General features: G+C 45.0%; 1 protein-coding gene and 1 long non-coding RNA gene across 3 annotated transcripts; one reads left to right on the forward strand and one right to left on the reverse strand.

Moving 5' to 3' along the window:
• The first annotated feature begins 608 nt into the window (after positions 1-608).
• On the forward strand, positions 609-7,063 carry smim12 (small integral membrane protein 12). Of its 2 annotated transcripts, none has more exons than XM_080211258.1 (2): positions 609-663; positions 6,366-7,063. In XM_080211258.1, exon 2 carries the CDS (start codon positions 6,371-6,373, stop codon positions 6,653-6,655), a length of 285 nt encoding a protein of 94 aa, XP_080067384.1. In that variant the 5' UTR covers positions 609-663; positions 6,366-6,370; the 3' UTR covers positions 6,656-7,063. The 2 variants fall into 2 exon arrangements, with proteins under 2 accessions (XP_080067384.1, XP_080067386.1); XM_080211260.1 differs by lacking the exon at positions 609-663 and adding an exon at positions 703-985.
• Positions 7,064-17,427: 10,364 nt separating this feature from the next.
• On the reverse strand, positions 17,428-25,074 carry LOC145357896 (uncharacterized). The gene is made up of 3 exons (XR_013889384.1): positions 24,953-25,074; positions 21,420-21,514; positions 17,428-17,904 (listed from the first exon to the last, which is right to left on the reverse strand). It is a non-coding gene; the product is annotated as an uncharacterized LOC145357896 (long non-coding RNA).
• Between the last annotated feature and the right edge of the window lie 695 nt (positions 25,075-25,769).

Here is a 25,769-nt window from a genome sequence, read left to right on the forward strand (position 1 = left end):
ATGCTCAAATTATTTGAGAGAGGCATAGCTTAAAGTTTATTTATTCATCAGTGTCAGAAGTAGTATTTAGTAACACTGCAATAAAGTTATTGTGAAAATCCCCTGGTCGCCACACTCCCGGCAGCTGTTTGGCTACGCTGAGGAAGAATTTAGCATGGCAAATGCATCTAACCCCCACGTCTTTCAGACCCACACATAGACAGCGGGAATGTGCCAACTCCATACTGACAGTGACCTAACCCCGAAATTGAACCCAGGTCCTTGGCACTGCCAAACAGCGGTGCTAACGACTGTACTACCATGTCATGCTCCCATAGAAAACATGGGCAGGAAATGTTGGAAGTCTTAACAACGCCAGTGGATTTTGCTACCAAATAAACCTGTTGGAGTTTAACCTGGTGTTGTAAGACTTCTTACTGTGTTTACCCCACTCCAACACAGGCATCTCCACCATCAAGAAATGTTGGACCATTTTTTGGGTCCAATTTCTGCAAAGGCTGTAGTTGCGGGGTGCGGCCACCAGTTTGCGCTCTGATGACGGGAACGGGATGTGATTGACAGGTCGGTTATCCAATGAGATGCTGGGAGAGGGCGAGAGCGGTGATCAATCAGGAGGCGGTAAGGGGGCGGGATGGTTGGAGGTTGCGCTGCGAACGGAGGGAGGTGAGTGTGGGGAAGAGAGAGACTGGAACCAGGACGGAACTGGGGAGGGGAGAGAGGAGAGGGTGAAGTCTCCATCCTAGTGATATCGGCCCGATTTTAGGGAGAGATTCTATCCGAGCTGAGCCCCCCTACCGCAAAGCGGGCATTTCAAGCCGGCCAGAGGAGCCTTTGAAGCGGCGAGGGGGTGCTACTCGAGCCCGGGGATGTGCAGTGGGGACTAGGCCGAGGGATGCCCAGAGCCCAAAGGGCAGCGTGCCCTTTTTGCGTCACAGTCGCCCCGTTGTGTCCTGTTTGGGCGGCGCACAGTCCGTGTAGACAGCTGGTGGGTGCAGAGTGGAGCTGAAGCAGCGTCGCTCCTGGTGGCTCCAGGCTGTCGGGGAGGGGGGGGTGGTGGGGTCGGGGAGGGGGGGGTGATGGGGTGGGGGCGGGGGGGGGAAAGAGGGCTGGAGGGGGGTGCGGGTAGGAGGGCTGGAGGGGGGGTGCGGGTAGGGGGGAAGGAGGCGGGAGGGGGAAAGGGGGCTGGAGGGGGGGTGCGGGTGGGGGGGAGGGAGGGGGGAAGGGGGCTGGAGGGGGGGTGCGGGTGGGGGGGAGGGAGGGGGAAGGGGGCTGGAGGGGGGGTGCGGGTGGGGGGGAGGGAGGGGGAAGGGGGCTGGAGGGGGGTGGGGGGGAGGGAGGGGGAAGGGGGCTGGAGGGGGGTGCAGGTGGGAGGGGGGAAGGGGGCTAGAGGGGGGTGCAGGTGGGAGGGGGGAAGGGGGCTGGAGGGGGGGTGTGGGTGGGGGGGAGGGAGGGGGGAAGGGGGCTGGAGGGGGGTGCGGGTGGGGGGGAGGGAGGGGGAAGGGGGTGCGGGTGGGGGGGAGGGGTTGCAGGGGGAAGGGGGCTGGAGGGGGGGTGTGGGTGGGGGGCGGGAGGGGGGCTGTGGGTGGGTGGGGGGCGGGAGGGTGGGTGGGGGGCGGGAGGGGGGCTGTGGGTGGGTGGGGGGCGGGAGGGTGGGTGGGGGGCGGGAGGGGGGTGTGGGTGGGAGGGGCGGGAGGGGGGGTGTGGGTGGGAGGGGGTGGGTGGGGGGCAGGAGGGAGGGGGTGGGGGGAAGGGGGGTGCGGGTGGGAGGGGGTGGGGGGAAGGGGGGTGCGGGTGGGAGGGGGTGGGGGGAAGGGGGTGCGGGTGAGAAGAGGGGTGTGGGGGGGGAGGGGGGTGTGGGTGGGGGGAGGGGGGAGTGGGTGGGGGGGAAGGGGGGTGCGGGTGGAGGGGGGTTGGTGGTGGGGGAAGAGGGAGGGGGAGGGGTTGAGAATGGGGGGAAGGGGTGTGGGTCGGGGGAAAGGGGGTGGGGGGGCAGGGACGGGTGGGGGGAAAGGGGGGTGGGGGGGCAGGGACGGGTGGGAGGAAAGGTGGTGTGGACGGAAGGGGGCGGGGATGGGTGGGGGTGAAGGGGGTGGGGAGGGGTAAGGGTGGGGGGTGGGGGGGAAGGGGGTGGCGAAGGGTGGAGAGGAAGGGGGTGGCGACGGGATGGGTGGTGGGGGGGGGGAGGGGGAGAGGGTGTGGGGATGGAACAAAGAACAACCCAGCATGGGCCTGCGCTGCCATCCTAACAATGCATTTTCCTACACCTACCTTGTCCCGTGTGTATGCTAATGGTACCCCTATTGTAACCAGATTCAGGGGAGAATAGTGTAGGGTCAATTTGGTACACCAATCAGTCTAAAAGCACATCTTTGGGATGTGGGAGGAAACCCACGCAACCATAGGGAGAATGCGCAAACTCGCACAGACACTGGCCCAAATCCATGTATCTGCACAGCTAGCAGTGATAGTCACTGAGCTGTTGTGGTGCCCATCTGCTGGTCCAGGTTTAAGCACACACCATGACGCGAACTACTAGGCCACTCTCGAAACATCCAAGAGCAGCCCACGCATGACCCACCGTGTGCATGCCCCTCATTTGACGACAAGGTGGACTGACACACCTGCGGATTAAAAGAGACAAAACATTAACATGTAGTATTACATTTCCACTATTGTCCTGAGGTTCTGACCCTTTTTAAAACCGTCGCCTATAACCCTCCATCCCTGTTTCACTCATGTGCCTATCAAAGTAAACCTTAAACAAGTCCAGCATGCCTGCCTCAACCACCTTACTTGGTAGCGCATTCCATACCCCCACGACCCTCTGTGAGAAACCTCCCTCTAGTGTCCATATTATACTTCTCCCCCCTCACCCTTAGCTCATGATCCCTTGTGATATTTGTCTCCAATCTAGGAAGAAGCCTGCCACTGTTGACTCTATCTATACCTTTCATTATTTTATACACCTCTATCAGATCCCCCCTTAATCTCTGTCTTTCTAAGGAGAAAAGCCCCAGTTTACCCAATCTTTCCTCATATCCCAGTCCTTCCATACCAGGCAGCATCCTGGTAAACCTCCTCTGCACTCTCTCCAGGGTCTCCACATCCTTCCGGTAGTAAGGTGACCAGAACTGGACGCAGTACTCCAAATGTGGCCTAACCAACGTTGTGTACAACTGAAGCATTAGACGCCAGCTCTTATACTCTATACCCCTTCCTATAAAGGCTAGCATTCCATAAGCTTTCTTCGCAACCTTCTCCACCTGGGTTGCCACCTTCAGAGACTTGTGCACTTGCACTCCCAAGTCCCTCTGCATTTCTATACTCGTAATTGGTCTACCTTTTATCATCTAACTCCTCCCTGCATTATTCCTTCCAAAATGCATCACCTCGCATTTGTCAGGATTAAATGTCATCTGCCATCTATCTGCCCAGCATACTACCCTATCTATATCCTGCTGTGTCACCTGACAATCTTCCTCACTATCTGCCAATCCTGCCATCTTGGTGTCATCTGCAAATTTGCTGATCACACCACGTACGCCCCCTTCCAAGTCGTTTATATATATTACGAAGAGAAGAGGTCCCAGTACTGAGCCCTGCAGCACATCACTGGTGACAGACCTCCAGCTTGAAAAGGACCTTCTACTCTCTGTCTCCTGTTGCCTAGCCAGTTTGCAATCCATCTAGATACCTGTCCCTGTATCCCACGTGCCTTAACCTTTTCTACCAGCCTACCGTGAGGGACTTTGTCAAACGCCTTACTAAAATCCATATAGATGACATCAACGGCTCGCCCATCGTCAACCGTTTTTGTCAACTCAAAAAATTCTACCAGGTTCGTAAGGCAAGACCTCCCCTGAACAAAGCCATGTTGCGTATCCCTAATCAGATCGCAACGCTCCAAATACTTATATATCCTATCCCTAACAATTTTCTTCAACAATTTTCCTACCATTGATGTCAAACTCACCAGCCTATAATTACCAGGGTAATCCCTACTGCCCTTTTTAACTGCGGTACCACATTAGCTATCCTCCAGTCCTCTGAGACCTCACCTGTGTCCAAAGAAGAGACAAAGATTTGCGTCAGAGGCCCAGCAGTTTCATCTTTCACCTCCCTAAGCAGCCTGGGATAAATGCCATCAGGCCCCGGAGCTTTATCAGTTTTTATGCTACCTAAAAACCCTAACACTTCCTCCCTCGTAATGGATATCTCCTTCAACTGATCTACAGCTCCCTCCAAGACATCACAAGACGGGTGGTGGGGGGAAAGGGTGTGGGGACGGGACTGTGATGGGGGAGGGCGGTGAGGTGGGAAGGGTGATGGGGGTGGGTGTGGGGTGGGGGAGGGTGCTAGGGTCGGAAGGGTGATGGGGGGGTGGAGGAGGGCGGTAGGGTGGGAAGGGGGTGGGGGCAAGGGTGATGGGTGGTGGGGAGGGGTTGGGGGCCAAGGGTTGGGGAACGGGGGTGGGAGGTTGGGGGAGAGAAAGGGTAGGTGGGAAGGGGATGGGGGGTGGGAGGGAGGAGGGACAGGAGGGTGGGGAGGTGGTGTTGGGGGAATGGGGGCAGGGTGTGGGTGAGATGTGGGGTGGGTGGGGGTGGTCTAGATTTGCAAGTCCTACCCTTTTCCTTTATGGGACCAAATTTATTCACGGCTCCTTCCCCATTGAATGGCTTCCTCTGCTTTGATGCTGACCTTTAAGTGGCTGTTTCCAGTACACTTCTAACAAATTGCATCTTGGCTTAGTAAAATGGCCTTTTCCCATTGGAAAACATTTCCTCCTGGTTTAACTTTGTCCTTATCCATAACTATATTAAATTGAACTCAATTATAATCACTGCCACAAAAATGTTCTCCCAGTGATGTTCCTATCGTTGTACAGAATCATTTCTAAAAACTAATTCCAGAAATTAGGGGGCACAGGTTTAAAATGCAAGTTTAAAAGAGATGTACATGGCAGATGTTTTACACAGAGGATAGTGGGTGCCTAGAACTTGGTGCTGGGGGAGGTAGTTGAAGTGGATTCAGTAGTGACTTTTAAAGGGCATCTTGACAAATACATGAATAGGTTGGGAATAGAAGGATATGGTCCCTGGAAGGGTAGGGGGTTTTAGTTAAGTTGGGCAGCATATTTGGTGCAAGCTTGGAGGGCCGAAGGGCCTGTTCCTGTGCTGTAATTTTCTTTGTTCTTTACAAATGTCCTTTCTCTTGTTAAGCTTGCTATATGCTAGTTCAAAAGTTATCTAAATGCTTCTTCAGTATTCAACGTCCTCCATATCATTTATATTGATTTTGTTCTAGTTAATAGTGCTTGAAATCGCCTATTTATGCTGCCCTTCTGCATTCCTCAAGCGATTTGCCTGCATATTTGCTCTTCTGTCTCATTATTTGGAATGTCTACAGTACACTGCCAGCAATGTGATTCTTTCTTTGTTCAATTCAATCCTATGGCCTCACTTGATGATCCCTTAAGTACTTATCACCCTCCTCACAGCTGTGTTTGTTTTTTAACCAATATTGCAACCCCTCTCTCCAAATCCTTTTCATACTCACTTTCTCCTGCATGTAATCAGGAATGCTGTCTTGCCATTCCTGTCCTCCTTTATACCATATTTCAGTAATAGTTATGATATACATTTGAGTGTTTATCTGTGCCATGACTCATCTGCCTTAATTGATTTCTTGCATTGCAGTGTATACTTTCAATACTGTACAAATCCTGGTTCATTTTCTAGCTATTTTCCTCATCCTTCCCTACCCCTTTCCTAATTTCCTTTCTTCCGTTTCCAGCTTTGCTTGTGTTCCTTCTGAATGTAAGCTCAGTTCCCACGCTAGTTTAAACCTTTCCCAACAGCACGAGCAAACCTCCCAGCAACAATATGGAAAGCATATGCTGCAGCTTTCTATCGCCCTTAGGTCCTCGTTGTAAAATTGTGACTCAGCTGAATCCTACCTAAGATTGTATTGCCTCCAAAATTAGTTTTCTGGAAATTTAAAAACTTTAAAAATTCATTCATGGGATATAGGCCTTGATGGCTGGGCCAGCATCTATTGCCCATCCCTAATGGCCCTTGAACTGAGGCCATTTCAATGTCAACCACATTGCTTTGGATCTTGAGCCATATATAGACCAGACCAGGTAAGGATGCAGATTTCCTTCCTTGAGGCACATTAGCAATCCGGACATTTTATTTATGACAGTAGTTTCAGTAATTTTTACTGAATTCAAATTTCACTATCTGCCGTGATGGGATTCAAACTCAGGTCTCAGATCTTTACCCTGGGTCTCTGGGTTACCAGTCTAGAAACAATACCACTATGCCACTGCATCCTCAGATTAAAATGAAATTCTCTCTCTCCAGACATCATGTGGCCTCTTTTGTGGGCTGCCATCCGTACATATGCACCCTATGTAACCTTTCCTGTGGCCTTTGTCGTTGGGGCTGTGGGCTACAATTTAGAATGGTTTATTCGTGGGGATCAACAGCAGCCAGTTGAAGAGAAAAGCATTTTTGAATTGCGCGAAGAGAGGAAGCTTGCTGAAATCACAAATAAAGATTGTACTGAGGTGCTAAGCCTAAAGGACAAACTGGAGTTCACGCCAAGGGCAGTGCTAAACAGGAATCGACCAGACAAGGCCAGTAATAGCTAGGCCACAGAAAATGATGCAACGGAACAGTGGTTTGTGGATGACATTGCATGCATCGGAGTTGGAACGTTCACCCAACTGAGTTGTAGCAGAGTTCATGGAATAATAATCAGTTGGAGCTCTTTCCCCAGATTTCCTGAGAAGTGAAAATTCTGTAAGTTTCCTGGCTTTTATTTATCCTTCAGCAGTTGCAAGCAAAGAAGTTCCTGATGTGGTTTATCCTGATGAATCTCCTGTGATTTCCACCACTGCTACTACATCACTGGATCTCTATTTTAATTCTCTAATTGGTGCATATTGTCCTAAGTAAATTAAATGTCAAAATTCCTGACTTGTTATTAATTTAATTACAATGTACTACAGTTGGATTAGATAAGGATTACCAATGAAAATAAAATTAATGAACAATGACTATTTACAGTGTGAGTGTTACCAAGCCTTCAAGATCCCTTCGAATGTAGACAAGCTTGAGATCCCCTTTCGTTTGGTTATATATATGTGAGAATTTGCCCTTACAGATGTATTGGATTTTGGTGGGGTGGGTTTGTGGTCTCACTCAGTGCACGTGCACTGTGGACCTCAATTTCTCCACTCCCTTACCCCCACCCCATCTCGACTCCTGTGATGTGATGTACGTTTACCTTTAATGGGACGTGTCTTAAATTACTGTCAGTCACTACCATCTCAGTTAAGGATATGATTATTTATTAGTTTCTTGACTCTGAATTCAGGCCACGGAGGCAAAGTTGGACTTGTATGCATAGCCTCTTGAGTTAAATCTGTATATAGTCTTCAAATAAAGAACCCATATTATTGATTTACCAATCCTTCTTGTATGATTGGTTTACATTTAATAGAAGAACCTAACACTCTGTGATGCCTCTGATGTGTTGCGCTGTTTGACCAAGTGAGCAGCTATTTCCTCCAATTAAATATTGAATGGACCGAGACCATTGACATTGGTCCTCATTCACAAGCTCCATTCCCAGTCACTAGATGCATCTTACTACTTGACCACTGAGGCTGAACCAGACCACCAAACAACTCTTCTCTTGCCTCAACTTATCTGCTGTTGAAGCTCAAATTAGTGCTTTTGGTACCTCTGGATCCGACTATTCCACTGGCCTGGCTGGCTTCCTACCCTTTATCCTCCATAAACATGGGTTTGATTAAAATTGTGTTATCTATCCTAACTTGAACCAAGATCCCATTCACCCATCACTGCTGTGCTCACATTAGCTCCTGGTTCAGCAGTGCCTTGTTTTTACATTTCTTATCCTTGTTTTAAATTCCTTCCATCAGCTCAAACTTCTCTTGAGATTTCTGCCCTCCTCCAATTTCGCCCACGCGCATTTTCAACTTCCATCAATCTAACCTTGGCAGCAGTGCCTCAACTGCCTAAACTCTAAACTGCAACCTTCCCTACTTGCTGTTTCACCACATGTCCCTCTTAACATTCTATTTAAAACATTCCCCTTTGACCAAAGTTTAGTCATTTGTCACGATATATCCTTATGTTGCTCAGTGTCCTATCAGAAAAGGTAGGGTCAATTAAACTAATATTCTGTGAAGTTTAGAAGAATGAGAGGTGATCTCATTAGTCTACAGAATTGATAAGGTAGATACGGAAAGGTTTCTGCTGGTCGGGGAGTCTAAAACACGGGCACAGTCTCAGGATAAAGGCCCAATCATTTAGGACGGAGATGGGAAATTTCTTCACTCAAAGGATTGTGAGTCTGTGAAATTCTACCCAGGTGGTTGTAGCTGATCGATTGTTGAATATCTTTAAGGCAAAGCTAAACATTTTTGGTGTCTGGCAATTAAGGGATATGGGGAGAGGGTGGGAAAATGGAACTCAAGTGCATGATCAGCCATGACTATTGAATGGTGGAGCAGGCTTGATGGGCAATGTGCTATACTCCTATTTCTTCTTGTTTGGTGTCAAATTCTGTTTGACAAGTGTTCTGTAAAACATGTTTTGAAAGTTTTTTTTAATGATACAAGCACTGTATAAATACTAGTTTTTGTTTTTTGAAGACACATTTGCACCAATGTAGTCCAAACTTTGCAGAAGATGCAGATTGGGTGTTGAGAAGGTAGCACTCATTATTCCTCTATCATCGACAGACAGTGGCAGTTGTGTGTACCATCTGCAAAATGCACTGCTGGAGCTCATCAAGGCTCCTTAGGCAGCACCTTCCAAACTCTCAACCATTGCCATCTAGAAGGACAAGGGTAGCTGAAACCTGGGAGCACCATCACCAGGAGGTTCCCCTCCACATCACTCACCATCCTGACTTGGAAATACATTGCCATTCCTTCACTGATTCTGGGTCAAAATCCTGGAAGTCTCTCCCAAACAGCATTGTGCGTGTATCTGCATCTCAAGGACTGCAGTGGTTCGAGAAGGCAGCTTACCATCACCTCAAAGGCAACTGGGCATAGAGAATGAATGCTGGTCTAGCCAGAAATGCCCACATCATGTAAATGAATTTTTAAGAAGTTGTATATGCCTGATGTTGCATTGTACATACTTTCTAGAAATTGCAAAGGAAAGAAAGTATTTACAACAAGTACTCCACCATATGGAATCTTCTCATTACAATAAGAATATTGTACGCTTCCTGGGTCCAACCTTTTATTGACAGCTGACACTACCCAAGAATAATCAGTTTGATTTAGTAGTGTCCACAAGGTTGTTTTTCTCCCCGTAGTGGAGCTCGCTGTGTTGTGGGATCATTGACCGTAACTTTACAAGCATGATTCATTGGTACAGTTCAGGATCAGAATTGCCACCAGGTCATTCAAAAGACAACTTCAGGAAGGAAGCTCGATTCTGAAGCTGAATTGCCCTTACCCTGGTTCAAAATCAGCATAGACAGAAGCCAGAAACATGTGTTTTCCATGAGGCCCTGAAACCCTGAAGGTATTCCACATCGCAGAAATTTTCAAGAGATAGCAGTGCAGGGAGTGGTAGCAAGTTTGCTGTTTTATTCAGACCACAAAGAATAGCAAAGTCAACTGAAATGTTCAAACATTGCCTTATGGTGTGCCTCACCTCAGCGTTTAATATCGAGGTGGGGGGATGGAATTTTAGTTCTAATGTAAAGTTTATTTATTAGTCACAAGACTTATGTTAACACTGCAATGAAGTTACTGTGAAATTCCCCTAGTCACCACAGTCTGGCTCCTGTTTGGGTCAACGCACTTAACCTAAAGTGAAGTGGGTTTGAGAGTTGGCAGGGTCAGTAGAGATGAAAATATTGAAGCTGACAATGTGTTAGAAAGTTGGCTCCAACCCAGTGACTTCTGTATTTAATTGCAGTGTATGAGGCTGTGTGCCAGTACCACTGAGGGGAGAGCTGAGTGGACAATTTCAGAATGATAATACCTAATATAGTGCTATGGAAACAGAGGTTTTGGAATTTAACTGTGGACTTCCTGGGCTTTCTAAAACTTGATGTGGAGTTGCTGGCGTTGGACAGGGGTAAACCCAGTAAGAAGTCTGACAACAACAGGTTTATGTCCAACCGATTTATTTGATAGTAAACTCACAAGCTTTCGAGATTAGCCCCTTTGTCAAGTGAATGGAGAGTTCTGGCCTCAGACAGAGCATATAACAGCACAGACAGTTTATAGATTACTGATTAGAATGTGAGTCTTTACAACTAACCTCAACGGTCTCAACAGGGATCTTGAGGAGGGGGGTGCAGTCTTTCGGGTCAACAGGGATCTTGGGTTCATGTCGCACTATCTGTAACCCCCATGACTTGCTTGGGTTTGCAAAACCTCACTTACTGTCTGGAGATGATGCACATCTCTTTAACCTGTGCTTGATGCTCTTTCCACTTACATTGTCAGCCTCTTTAAGACTTGAATAGCAGGTTAGTTGTAAAGACTCACATTCTAATCAGTAATCTGTAAACTGTTGTCTGAGGCCAGAACTCTCCATCCACCTGACAAAAGGGCTAACCCCAAAAGCTTGAGTTTACTATCAAATAAATCAGTTGGACTTAAACCTGGTGTTGTCAGACTTCTTACTTTCTAAAACTTACCAGTGAAAGCATGGTGAGAGGACCAGCATCTGGTGGGACTGAAGGAATGGTAAAACAAACACATAAGTAGGGAAACCTCAGTTACTTCCTTGCCTTATTATTGAATGTAAGGTTTTTCTCACAATACCTGTTCTGACAGTTTACTTTCATAACTTTACAGGTGATTTCTGTTAATTTGGAAACATCGTTCTTCAGCTTTTGAAGGCCATAAGACATAGCAGAATTAGGCCACTTGACCTGTCGAGTCTGTTCTGCCATTCAATCAGGGCTGATATTCTTCTCATCCCCATTCTCCTGTCTTTTCCCCATAACCCCTGATCTCATTATTAATAAAGAACCTATCTATCTCTGATCTTTTGCTATCCTGGAGGTGACTTGCTGCTTGGGAGCTTTGTGTATCTGATCACCACTTTGCATCTGTGATAGATCAGTGTGGATGTTGCTTATACTCTTTTAGCTTGGGCCTCACAGGAGGAGCGAGATGACCGGCAGCATGAGCACCTTCAGTGGGAGTAGCAGCAACCTTATTCTCACAATCCTGTCACTCCAACGGGGGATAGCGAGGGGATAAGAAGAGTGATGTAATTTGCAGGAAGTAATGTCTGCAAAATGGGGTGTATAGCAAAGACATGACTAAACAGCTCAGGAGATTGTTGCAGCATTGTGTCAGGGCCGACATTTGCAATCTGCTAGAAAACATTTGTAGGATTTTGCCATGTAGACAATGATCATAGAATCATAAACTGAAGCGATTTGGCTCATCGAGTCAAACTCGATGACTGTTACCCAGAACCCTACGTATTTACCCCGCTAATCCTCAGAACCAATATATCTTGGGACACTAAGGGGCAATTTAGTTTGGCCAATCCACCTAACCTGCAAGTCTTTGGAGTATGAGAGGAAATCCACGCAGACACGGGGAGAACGTGCAAACTTCATACAATCACCCAAGGCCAGAATTGAACCCAGGCCAATGCTGTGAGGCAGCAGTGTTAACCACTGAGCTGCCCCTTGCGAGTGTACACTTTGTTACTGATAATCCCAGATGGAATGAGTGGGTATTCAGTTTTGAAGCTCTGGTTGGCTACTCCTGGGCGTAGGGCATCACTGACTGTATGCTTGTGGCAATCAAAGCCCTGCACCCCACAATGAAGCTGAGGAAGCAGAACCCATTTAACAATGTGATGTGTCATTGAACAGTTAACATGCTTAAGATGCATTCCAGATGCTCCTGAAAGATGTGAAAGCACCCATCAATGCACAAGAGCCAGAGTCTCCAGAATGATCCTGATATATTGCACTCTACATTGCATTACAGTAAGGTTTGGACCATCAGGAAGCACAAAGTGTAAAACATGGACTCTTCAGATGAGGAGGAGGATGAAGATCATATGGCTAACTCACCAGCAGTACTTCACATTGTTACCCTGAATGCCTTCAGAATGGTGAAGTTCAGTTCGGGTTGTACTAGTGCACCCATCTGGCAGTCACACACTAAAACCACTCCCCCCACCATCCCACCCCATTTCCCCACCACCAATCACCCAATACAAAGCTATCAACCAAATATCCCTGACAGAATTACCCATTGCTCTACACTAAGCCTTCTCTTACCATTCACCATAAGTGAGAAGGCCACTTGCCAGGCAGGAGACAAGAATGGACAAGGCAAGAAAGTGGTACAAACCAATAATCTTCATGTGAATAATAAATGAAACAAACTTTATAAAACAATTGTGTAACAGTTGTGTAACACAAACATGTATATCCCATGGTGCAACTACAAATATTCTTCGTCTTTCTCGCACTTCAACATGATGCAACTCCTGTGGTTTCCACAGAGATATTCACAGGCTGTTTTGATTGCTGAGATACATTTTGCCAACATCCTCTTCAGTTTTGCAAGTGATGACTCTGTGAAAGACTACTTCGCCTGGGGTTGTGTAAGAGCAGACTTGGCCATTTGAACACAAGGCAACATATCGGGGACAGACTGAGATAGGCTGGGGGACAGCTGATGAGAAGTGTAAGTGCTTTGAGGAGAGACCTCTCTGCATGTCCCAAAGAACAAAGAAAGTTACAGCACAGGAACAAGCCCTTTGGTCCCCCCCAAGCCTGCACCGAGTATGTTGCCGGACTGAACTAAAACCCCTTGCCCTTCCAGGGACTATATCCCTCTATTCCCATCCTATTCATGTATTTGTTCAGATGCTCCTTAAAACTCACTATCGTATCTGCTTCCACTACCTCCCCCAGCAGTGAGTTCCAAGCACCAAGTACCTTCTGTGTAAAAAACTTGCCTCATATCTCTCCTTTAAACCTTGCCCCATACATCTCCTTTAAACCTTGCCCCTCACACCTTAATCCTATGCCCTCTAGTAATTGACTCTTCCACCCTGGGAAAAAGCTTCTGATTATCCATTATGTCCATGCCCCACATAATTTTGTAGACTTCTATCTGGTCGCCCCTGAACCTCTGTTGTTCCAGTGAGAACAAACCAAGTTTTTCCAATCTTTCCTCATAGCTAATGGCCTCCATAACAGGCAACATTCTGGTAAATCTTTTCTGTACCCTCTCCAAAGCCTCCACATCTTCCCGGTAGTGTGGCGACCAGAATTGAACTCTACATTCCAAGTGTGGCCTAACGTTCTATAAAGCTGTAACATGACTTGCCAATTTTTAAACTCAATGCCCGGCTGATGAAGGCAAGCATGCCGTATTCCTTCTTAACTACCTTCTCCACTGCATTGCCGCTTTCAGTCACCTGTGTACCTGTACACCAAGATCCCTCTGTCTATCAATACACTTAAGGGTTCTGCCATTTACTCTATATTTCCTATCTGTATTAGACCTTCCAAAGTGGATTACCTCACATTTGTCTGGATTAAGCTCCATCTGCCATCTCTGCCCAAGCCCCCAAATGATCTATATCCTATTCAAGCCTCTGATAGTCCTCATCGCTATCCGCAACTCCACCAACTTTTGTGTCAATTGCAAACTTACTAATCAAACCAGTTACGTTTTCCTTCAAATCATTTATATACATATTACAAACAGCAAAGGTCCCAGCACTGATCCCTAAGGAATGCCACTTGTCACAGCTTTCCATTAAGAAACGCGCCCTTTCACTGCTACCGTCTGTCTTCTATGACTGAGTCAGTTTTGTATCCACCTTGCCTATTCATCCCTGATCCCATGCAACTTCACCTTCTGCACCAGTCTGCCATGAGGGACCTTGTCAAAGGCCTTACTGAAGTCCACATAGACAACATCCACTGCTGTACCCTCATGAATCATCTTCGTCACTTCCTCGAAAAACTCGATCAAGTTAGTTAGACATGACCTCCTCTTCACAAACCCATGTTTTTCATTAATACATCCACTTATTTCCAAGTGGGAATAAATCCTGTCTTGAAGAATCCTCTCCAATAATTTCCCTACCACTGATGTAAGGCTTACCGACCTGTAATTACTTGGATTCTTCTTGCTATCCTCAAACAAAGGAACAACATTGGCTATTCACCAATCCTCTGGGACCTCCCCTATACAGTAAGAAGTCTCACAGCACCAGGTTAAAGCCCAACAGATTTATTCAGTAGCACAAGCCACAAGCTTTCAGAGTGCTGCTCTTTCATCCTCCATCACTTACCTGATGAAGGCGCAGTGCTCTGAAAGCTTGTGGCTTGTGCTACCAAATAAACCTGTTGGACTTTAACCTGGTGTTGTGAGACTTCTTACTGTGCTTACCCCAGTCCAACATCGGCATCTCCACATCACGACCTCCCTGTAGCCAGTGAGAATACAAAGATTTCTCTCAAGGCCCCAACAATTTCCTCCCTTGCCTCTCACAGTATTTTGGAGTATATCCCATCAGGCCCTGGGGACTTGTCTACCTCAATGTTTCTCAAGAACACCAGTATCTCCTTTTTGATCTCAACGTGACTCAAACTATCTACACACTCTTTCCCAGATTCATCATCCACCAAGTCCTTCTCTTCGTAAGTACTGACGCAAAGTATTCATTTAGTAATTTGCCCATTTCCTCTGGCTCTACACATGATCGGGTGAATACTTCTTAGTCTCCCAGTTGTAATGATATCCTAGGCTAACCCTGAGTGGGCCAACTCTCTCCATGGCTATCATCTTGCTCTTTATATATGTACAGAAAGCCTTGGGATTTTCCTTAATCCTGCTGGCCAATGATTTTTTGTGACCCCTTTTACCCCTCCTTACTCCTTGCTTAAGTTTCTTACTGTTGTATTCCACACTTGCTTCGTGTATTCCCAGCCCCTAGCCTTGACAAATGCTTCCTTTATCTGTTTGACTAGGCTCACAATACCTCTCGTTATTCAAGGTTCCCAAAACTTGCCATACTTATCCTTCATTCTTAGGAATGTGCCAGTTCTGAATCCCTATCAACTTACACATCGTCCCCTTTCACCATTATCCTTTCATGGCCTGCCATCAGTGAGCTGAAAAGCACTTTGTTGCAAGTCAATGGGGCAATGAAAAGCCAAGGCTATTTAAGGGGGCATTCACAGTAAGCAAGCCATTAGCGACAGTATGGGCACGTGAATTTGATTCCCAAGTTTAAGGAAACTAGTTGGGTTTTAATAATTGCATAAAAGGAAACCATTTGGCCCATCAAGCCTGCACCAACAACAATTTCACCTAGGCTATATCACCATAACCCTGTCTATTAACCCTGCTAATCTCTGTGAAGCTAAGGGGCAATTTAGCATGGCCAATGCACTGACCTGTACTTTGGAATGTAGGAGGAAACCCACACAGATGCAGGGAGAATGTGGGAGGAAACCGGAGCACTTGGAGGAAACCCATGCAGACACAGGGAGAATGAGCAAATTCCACACAAACAGTCACCGGAGGCTGGAATGGAATAGGGTCTTTGGCGCTGTGAGACAGAAGTGCTAACCATTATGCTAGCTACCCTCTAGCATCTCAAACATTACTGTTGAGCAAGGGTAGATGGTGGAAACAGTGGTGAGTCTGTCTCAACAGCCGCAATGTGCTCCCAAGCTTGACTCAGCTAAACAAAGGTGTTGAACTTTGGGGCTTATTAATGATGACGATAGTTCTGGGGTAGCAGCAGCAGAGAATATGCAATGTACAGTCTGACTTTCCAGCCATACTGTGAACAGAAAGATTGGAGGAGTCCAAGTCAAACATAAATGGCATAATGTCACAAGTTTTGGTGGGTTGGTAGTCCAGACGCAGGAATATGGAAGGCATTTACTATAGATTTAAACTGGTTTATTATACATAACTTACAAAGTATTTCTCTCCGAGTTGCAAACAGAATTATAGATGCAAAAAGATGTTCCCATTGCATTCCTTGTTGATAAAAGATGACAAGGAGTCAGTAATAACAGCTCATTCTATTTCAGAAAATGTTCAGATGATGAAGATGAAGAAGAGGCTGCATATGATGGCCAGCTTGACAAAGGTAGAGAAAGAGAATCCGGACGTACCTTTCAGGGAAACAAAATGAGAAACAGAACCATTGAATATCAAACCTGGTGCCAGGACACTGATAGTGTCATTGGGTCACAACTCCAAGGTTTAAATTGGGTCCTTCCCAGATCATCCTCTGCTGGCTTTCCAGCCAGTCGACCATCCCCTCATGTCCACCTCTGCGACCCACCGCTGGCCAAGCTGTCGACAACAAGAAACTCAGCCAACTTCAAATTTGATGCAGTGTATTTGTAGGAATGGTTTGTGAACTCAGTTGATTTTTAACTCTTCACACATCATTTCCATTTTGTATGGATGGTTAAATTTGACCTCACAGTTTGTATGTTCTATGTAAATTTATTTGAAGATGGCCTATATATATATCTCATTTGCTTTTTCATTGGATAATATTATAATTTACTTTCCGTGGTGTACTTTCTGCTTTCACCCGAAGATTTGCATAGTGGCTACAGGTTTTCAAACATGGGTGACTCCCATCCTTCTCCAGATGAATTGTAACATAATCATTGCACTTAATGCTGAAAGTTCATTTAAGTTCACTTTTTTAAGAATTGGGGGTAAAATTACAATATCAATTTCAAATCACGTGAACCTTAATTAAGGATCACCAATCCTTTATGATGTATTAGTATAACATTTGCACATGCATAAATACTGGGGTGTTGGGGTTGTAACTGTGAGAATTCAAACTTGAATCTTAATGGGCATTACATTTCCAAGGTGAGTTTTACTAGCCTCAAGAGAAAAAGTGTTAACTGAGAGATAACTAGATAATGTGGTATGTTAATTCCCACTATACCATGCCTCATAAAACACTGTATAATCATAGAATCCCTACAGTGCAAAAAGAAGCCATTTGGCCCATCAAGTCTACAACGTCAACAAGCCCACCCAGGCCCTATCCCCATAACCCCATGTATTTACCCTGCTAATCTCCCTGACACTAAGGGGCAATTTAGCATGGCCAATCCACCTAACCTGCACATCTTTGGAGTGTGGGAAGAAACCGGAGCACCCGGAGGAAACATATGCAGACACGGTGAGAACATGTCAACTCCATACAAACAATCATCTGTGGCCAGAATTGAACCCGGGTCCCTGGTGCTGTGCAGCAGTGATGCTAACCACCGTGCCATCCATGTAGTGTTGTTGTTTCTCTTCTCACATCGAGTGGTGCACAAGGCAGAATGTCATCTGTTTCCATAGCTAGTTTTACCTGGAACAGGTTGCTGGCCTGTCGCCAGAGGTTCCACATCAAACATGGCTGACCAGAAATCCCTCTTACTCTTATCGCCTGCCATCAGTGTGTGTTGGAAAGATTTTGTAAGTTGAATACTTAACCTGTTGGTCATGTTTTCTTGGGCATTTAACCCTGGGGTTGGGCCTCAAGAAGCCTTTGGCTCAGTGGCAAGGATACTACCCACTGCACCACAAGACCTCCACTAGATTCTGTGCTGTAGAAGAAAAAACAACTCTCTACATTATTAATTGCAGCACTAATCAAACTCTCGTCAGTGAGCTCACATTCTTGAGCATGAATAGCAAGAATTTGCCAAGCCAATTTAGTAAGATGGTAAAAAGGAAAGAGAATATCTTACCAATGGACTGAAGTATGGCCACAAAACTGCCACATGGCACTGCTCCTCCATTGAATCTTGCAACGGTTGACATTAAGTAGGCTGCCGGAGAATCTGCTGCTATTCCTGTGGCAGTGAATCCAAGCTTAGAGATGAGGCAGTGAACAGCAGAAATTATACAAACTGAAAATGAAAGTGATCAATTTAGTTTGAAGCCTTACAATAATTATGTGGTGACACTTATTATGTGTTTCAATCTTCCCATCGATTTTCCCATCCCTTTTTCTTTTCTCTTAGAGGCAATGATTTGTGTTTAGATACAGTTCTAGCCTTGATTTTTATTTTATCGAGTTCCTGTGATGATACCCAGTCTGCCAATACACTCAAATAAAAGCAAAATGCTGTAGATGCTGGAAATCTGAGATAAAAACAGGAACTGTTGGATAAACTCAGCAGGTCTGGCAGCATCTGTGGAAAGAAAAGGAGTAAACGTTTCGGATCTAAATGATCCTTCCGCAAATTGATTTTATGCTGGTGTGAACTTCCTGCAGGATCATCTGTTGGTGCCCACCATGGAAGACTGGGAAATGGGATGCAGATGAAGGCCCCGACTGGAATCTTCTGCCTTCGTCCGATTCTTCTCAGCACCAGCAAGAAAACATGCCAGTTCAGAACAAGTCTGGAAGAACATGGCATGCAGGTGTTTGGATTCACCCAAAAATACCTGCGATTGTCTCCGGAGTTCGGGATGGAGGTGCCTGCAATTCTGGATCCCAGGATACCACTGCAATGGGTTGGGAGTGCAATTTCAAGTAGATCTTCCAGATACAGTATCATCTAGAAGGTCTATCTTCAGGTGTCAAGGTGGTCCTGGTGGGCCTTCTTTTTCAGGAGGTCCAATTTTTTTCTCCAGGGATTTTAGGTGCCTTTTCAGTCTGGCATCCAGATGTATTGGCAGAACTCATGCCTGCCCCACCACAGAATATGGTGCTAATCCCCCAGGGGCATAAATAATGGAGTCAGGGACAGAATCAGAAAGAATTTTCCCAATGATGGGGGAGCCCAGACCTAAGGGTCATAGTTTGAGGATAAGGGGTAAACCTTTTAGAACTGAGGTGAGGTGAAATTTCTTCACCCAGAGGGTGGTGAATGTGAAGAATTCACTACCACAGAACGTCATTGAGGCCAAAACAATGTGTGCTTTCAAGAAGAAATTAGATATTGCTGTTAGACGAAAGGGATATGGAGGGAAGGCACAATCAAGCTATTGAGTTTGATGATCAGTCATGATCAAAATGAATGGCAAAGCAGGCTCGAAGAGCTGAAAGGCCTACCCCTGCTTCTATTTTCTATGTTTCTATGATAGGACATGGTTCCCCCCAACCTCTGGAGCAGGAAGCATTCCCTATTCCTGCCTCTGCCACGGGACTTAGTCCCAGATGGGAGAATTGAACTGAGTCTCTCAGGTCAGATCCCAACACAACATTGTAGCAATAGGGATGCCAGGTAAATGAAGCACAGAGGAATGATGGTGATTAATTAGAGCTGGTGCACTGAAAATTAATATTGTAATTCTATCACCAATTGAAAAATATGGTGGGGGTGGGGGGGGGGTGCAGTGATTCTCTCACAAAAATTCAAAGTGCCAAATAATTTTTTCTGTTTTTTTTAAGCAGGATTTTCAAAATGAATCTCCCATACTCTGAGCATTGTAGGTTGCAGTAGTATAATTCACTGCACTGTTGGCTTCCCAATCACTAGCCTTCTCAATCGCCGGCCAGCCCTGCAAGCTCACATCGCAGCTCTCCGACTCCCCCATCCCCTGATAGCTGCCCTCCCGGACCTCTCCATGCCAGCCCTTATGTCCAGTCCTGCCTCCCCCACACATCTCCCACCCCCCCTCTCCCCAACCACCTGGATGGTCTGCCCCAGTCACCTCCTTCCCTCCCTCTGCCACCAATCCCTATGCAAAGCAGCAGCAGGACCACACCCCCCCCCCACCTCCCCCCCCACCCCCTCCCTCCCCAGTAGGCCTACTTCAGACTTCCTTAATCGTCTCAGCCTCTGAACCCCTCAAGTCTCTCATCATAACTGTAAATGCTCATCCCTGGCAATGTCTTTGTGAAGTGATGCTGGACTTTTTTTTGTTTTTGTTTGTCTCTATCCTGCAATTGAATGACTAAAATACAGTATCTCAACTGCAGCCTAAGCAAGACATTTTGTACGTTCAACTTTACCTCCTTGTTTACATAACCTAGACACAGTGTCAGACATTGCAAAAGCTGTAAGATGGCCTTTCCTACTTGCACTATCATCATGTGTATCTGCATATTCAGTGCAATAACTCACAGTTACCGCTTACTGCTATAAATGACCATCCATGAATATACTTAATTGTTTTAATTTGCTACTGAATTGCTTATCATGATAGATATTAGTCTCTGATTTGGGTGGCACATCGGCACAGTAGTTGGCACTGCTGTCTCACAGCTCCAGAGACCCAGGTTCAATTTCAGCCTTGGGTGACTGTGTGGAGAGTGCACATTCTCTCCATGCCTTCATGGGTTCCCTCTGGGTGCTCCAGTTTCCTCCCACAATCCCACAATGTGTGGGTTAGGTGGATTGGCCATGCTAAATTGCCTTTTTGTATAGGTTAAATGGATTAGCCATGTGAAATGTGTAGGGTTACAGGGATAGGGTGGAGGAGATGGCCTGGGTAAGATACCCTGTCAGTCATTGCAGACTTGATGGGCCAAATGGCCTCTTCAGCACTGTAGGAATTCCATGGTGATGCAATGGAAATCTAATTCAGGGTCATATATACATGTCTAACGTACCAAGGATATATCATCCCATAATATTTTTCATTGTGTTCTGATTCCAAATATGCACAGTCCTGTATATGGCAACTTGTTCTTGAGTTGAGCATAAGATTAAATTACTTCCAAGAGTCCCATTGATAACTTTGAGTTTGTAATCCTGAGCATGTTAATTCTCATCCAAGCCATTTGGAAGATTCTGCACTTACTCAGGGTTAAAAGAAAGTACAACCTCATGTCATTCTCTTGTGCCTCCAATTGAATGATTCGAGCGTAGCATCGCAGAGACCTGACATTCATTCATCCCTTTAGCCAGGACATAGTACAGGATGTGAGAGTTGGGGGGGAAGGGGGGGCCAGCAGCGGCAGCGACAGGGGTGTGGAGGGGAGAGAGGTTAACCAGGACATAGTACAGGATGTGATACTGGGGGGAAATTGAAAAAAATGTTCAAATCAGAAAAAAAAACATAGTAGTATTGAGTGATACCCAGCTATGTGAAATAAAGAAGTGTGCGCAAGTATGATAATATTCTGATGTATAATCAGTAATTTTCCTGTGGACTCCATAATTATATGCATTACTATTCCTTCATCACAGCTTGGTTTGCATCCTAGAATTCTCCATATATCGTTATTGTGGAGCACAATCACCACAAAAGACTCTAATAGTTCAAAGGGAAGGCCCCTAACCATTTATTTTCAGAGACAAATGCAGCATTGACTGTGCGACTGACATTAAAACATACTTGCAAAAAAACAAAAGAGGCATTAATGGTTTTATTTGTTCATTGTATCTGCTGACAATTGATTAGAATGTCTCACCAGCACAAAGCCAGCCGCGAAGCAATGCTATGGTCAGAAAATTCATTTTTCTTCACAGCTCAAATGCTGGAAGGATTTTCATAAAATTCTGACACCTGCAGGAAAGGAGAGAAGGATTTAATAAGACATCACTTGAACCCCATAGCTTATATCCTATAGAATTCACTCAGAAGATTATTATGGGTATAAAGTACAGTGGGCTGCAGGAAAATTCTCAGGTTTAGCACTTTATTATTATTATTATTTATTATTATTATCATAGTTACTGTGCAGAATGAGAGCTCTGTCTTGAGCTAAGTGTATCTATCTATGTACCTGTGTTTGCATTTCTTTTACTTCTATGAGTTTAGCTTTGAGCATATGTTGGTTGTTTTGCTTCTTATCTTCATGTATACAAGTACGCAAGAAAGCACTCAGAAATTCCAGTTATACGCTAATGGGTCGACAATTCGGAGAAATTGAAGTTTTTCCAAGTGCATGCAACTTTTCCCTTTGATATTAAAATACATTAAGCAGAAAACTTTGCTGTGTTTTTTAAAGTCTATTTATTAGTCACAAGTAGGCTTACATTAACACTGCAATGAAGTTACTGTGAAAATCCCTTAGTCACCACACTCTGATGCCTGTTCAGGTACACTGAAGGAGAATCTAGCATGACCAATGCACCTAACCAGCGTGTCTTTTGGGCTGTGGGAGGAAACCGAAGCACCTGGAGGAAACTCATGCAGACACAAGGAAAACGTGCAGACTCTGCACAGACAGTGACCCAAGCCGTCAATCGGACCCCAGTCCCTGGCGCTGTGAGGCAGCAGTGCTAACCACGGCGCCACCGTGCCATCCTTTTGTGCTGTGGACAGATTTTATTATTCAGCTGTTAGTATATCTCCTACTAATCGAAAAGAGTGATCAAAAATGAGTGAAGATCTACATTCTATTTGAATTATATACGTCAAGTACGTTACAAAAATTCCAAGGTGTTCCATGCTGGGCATTGCCTAAGAAGAAAGGAAAGAACTTACAGGCTTTTTCTCATGTCCCAAAGCATTTTAGAACTAACAAAGCACTTTTGAAATTCAGTCAAATTAATGCTGCCAATTTGCACGCAGCCAGATCCAACACACAATAGATAATGGCTAGATAATCTGTTTTTGTGATATTGGCCAGGACATATATGGGATATCCAATGACTCACATTTCATAGCTGCACTAGAGAGTCATGTGATGTATAACAGGACCAGCCCTTCTGTACAAAGCAGCATGACAAATAATAAACATAGCTTATTTTTCCAAGCTTAACGTTTGATTATTACCAACATGAGGGACACAAAAGGCAGCAAGTACACATAACATGTTGGCAGTGAGTAAACTTGGAGCATTTGAAATTAATTAATTACTTGTTTGGAAAATTGACCCCCATTAATGCTAGCAGAAAATCTGACTGCATCATGCAAAAACTAACAAGAAAATATCAACCAGCACAGCAAGGCAACCTGGGCAATTTCAAAGGTGTGGAGATGCTGATGTTGGACTGGGGTGGCTACAGTAAGTAGTCTCACAACATCAAGTTAAAGTCCAACAGGTTTATTTGGTAGCACAAGTCAGAAGCTTTCAGAGCACTGCCCCTTCATCAGGTAGTAGGAGTTGTGTTCACAAATAAGGCATATATGGACACAAGCTCAATTTACAAGATTATAGTTGGAATGCAAGTCTTTCCAGGTAATCAAGTCTTAAAGGTACAGACAATGGGAGTGGAGAGAGGGTTAAACACAGGTTAAAGAGATGTGTATTGTCTCCAACCAGGACAGTAAGTGAGTTAGACAGTTAGTTAGAAAACTCTTACTAACTGTCCTGGCTGGAGAAAATACACATCTCTTTAACCTGTACTTAACCCTCTCTCCACTCACATTGTCTGTACCTTTAAGACTTGATTAGCTGTAAAGACTTGCATTCCGACCATTATCTTGTAAATTGAGTTTGTATCTATATATGCCCTATTTGTGAACACAACTCCCACTCACCTGATGAAGGGGCATTTCAAAGGAGAAGGGAGAGTCAGCTTGGAATCAACAGGGTACCTAAAGTCCAATTTAAATAAAAGGCAACCCCAAATGGACTTAATGGCACAGTAGTTAGCACTGTTGCCTCACAGCGCCAGGGACCCGGGTTCGATTTCTAGCGTGGGTCACTGTCAGCAGAGTCTGCACGTTCTCCCTGTGTCTGCATGGATTTCCTCCAGATGCTCCAGTTTCCTCCCACAGTCCAAAAGATTTATCGGTTAGGGCCAATGTCTATAGTACATTCTCTGTCAGTGTACCCGATCAAGTGCCAGAGTGTGGCAACTAGGGGATTTTTGCAGTAACTTCATTGCGGTGTTAATGTAAGCCTATTTGTGACACTAATAAATAAACTTTAAAACATCAAGGCCCACCATAGCCCCGGGGAGCCCTCCCCCTCCCCACCTCCCCCACACCACCCCGCCCCCCGGCAAATGGGCAGGGACATCGAGACCCCGACAGGTATGGAGAATAACATCTTCCCCATGAGCATTGTAACCCACCCCCAGTGCAGAGGGGCTACTCCCCATCCCCGATGGATATGTGCAGTGTGCAAACTCACCACAAAGAGCAATGAATACCAAATCTACAAGATGGAGAGACAACATCTTAACACCTAAGCGAAACCTCAAATAATATTTTTAGAAAAGAATACAATATAAAATACTAGTACAGAGTTTAGTTTTTTTTTTCAAAAATCGATTGATAATCTTCTATCGTTAATGACTGGAATGGTTACATTGATGTGACATTATGCTTTAAAGAAAGATGATGACATAAATGGTTGTATATTCCCAAATATCTGTAAAGAGCTAGGAACATATTAGCTAGGAACAAGTTGTTGTAAGTAAATCTTCCAGGGAGTCACATTTCATGGTTGCACCAGAGACTCAGGTGATGTATAATAGATGTATAAAGTTCAAATTGGATCTTCATTTTTTACAAGGCTGCATGACAATATTACATATAAAAGGCTTCCATCTTTCCAAACTTAAATGTGATTGTTGTGGGTTTTTTTCTCCAGAGCAATTGAGTCCTGAATTTTGTATTTTCTTTCAAAAGGAAAATATATTTCTTTCAGACAGGCTCACGCCTGGCTCTGGAAACCGGTGCACTAATCAACCATTAGGGATAGTTCACACTTTGGTTGACACAAGGTCACAAGGGGTAAAGAACACAATTTGACCCATTTCTCCAGATTGAAACTAGACCCCCACCTACCCGCCAATCACCTCCTCCCCGCCTCCCCCCCCCTCCACCTCCCAATGGCATGTAATTGTTCCTTAAACAATTTCAGGATTATTTTTCCAACTGTATGTGGAAGTCTACTTCACACTTTACTCATTCTTCATAAGAAGAAAAATCTCCTTACACTAGGCTTAAAATTACCTTTTGCTCTCTTCTAACCCCACGGTTTCATTTAAAGTAATATTATTTTGACATGTTTTTATTTTCTGTATTCTTCACAATCGCACATACCTCCTTTCACCTTCTTCCGCAAGGAAAAAGATACAAAAGTCTAAGATCACGTACCAACCAACTCAAGAACAGCTTCTTCCCTGCTGCCATCAGGCTTTTGAATGGATCTACTTTATATTAAATTGATCTTTCTCTATACCCCAGCTAGATGGCCTTCGAGCCTGCTCCGCCATTCAATAAGATCACGGCTGATCTGAAGTGGCTCAGGGGATAATATTATTCAGGATATATTCAAATATATTATTCAAATATTATTCAAATATATTATTCAGGATATTATTCAAATATATTATTCAGGATATTATTCAAATAATATTCAGGAACAAGTGTGCACCGTGCAGTGTGAACTTTAAAAAAGTGTATTTTGAAAGACATTTTGCCTTTCTGACACTGGACCTGTGACCATCCTTGGAAATAGTTCAATTTTCCCTTTTATCCACCGTCCTTCACTACACAGTTAATATCACCTTGCTGAGCTCGTCTTTCCTGCTCCTTCCTTCTAGCTACACACACACACACACCTGTCAAATCTTAATTAAAAATGTTGTTAGGCTACTTTCTGCTATTCCTGTTCTATATTGCAATATTATTCAATAACTCTATTGCACAATAGACATTTGTCTTCAATAATTCATGTTCACATTTTCCAAAAAGATGACCTGGCTGCGCTAGGGTGTATTTCATGTCTGAGTGAATTCCTCAAATATTTGAAGGTATGGCATGCAATCCATCTGTACTAGCTGTCATTTTGTTTCTCAAGATAGCACAGTTGTAGCAGTGCAACTGCCCTTTTCATTGAACACTCTTATGAAAACAG

The sequence above is a fragment of the Carcharhinus amblyrhynchos genome, chromosome 24 (assembly GCF_965287045.1).
Source record: "Carcharhinus amblyrhynchos chromosome 24, sCarAmb.v2.hapA, whole genome shotgun sequence".
NCBI lineage: Eukaryota > Metazoa > Chordata > Chondrichthyes > Carcharhiniformes > Carcharhinidae > Carcharhinus > Carcharhinus amblyrhynchos.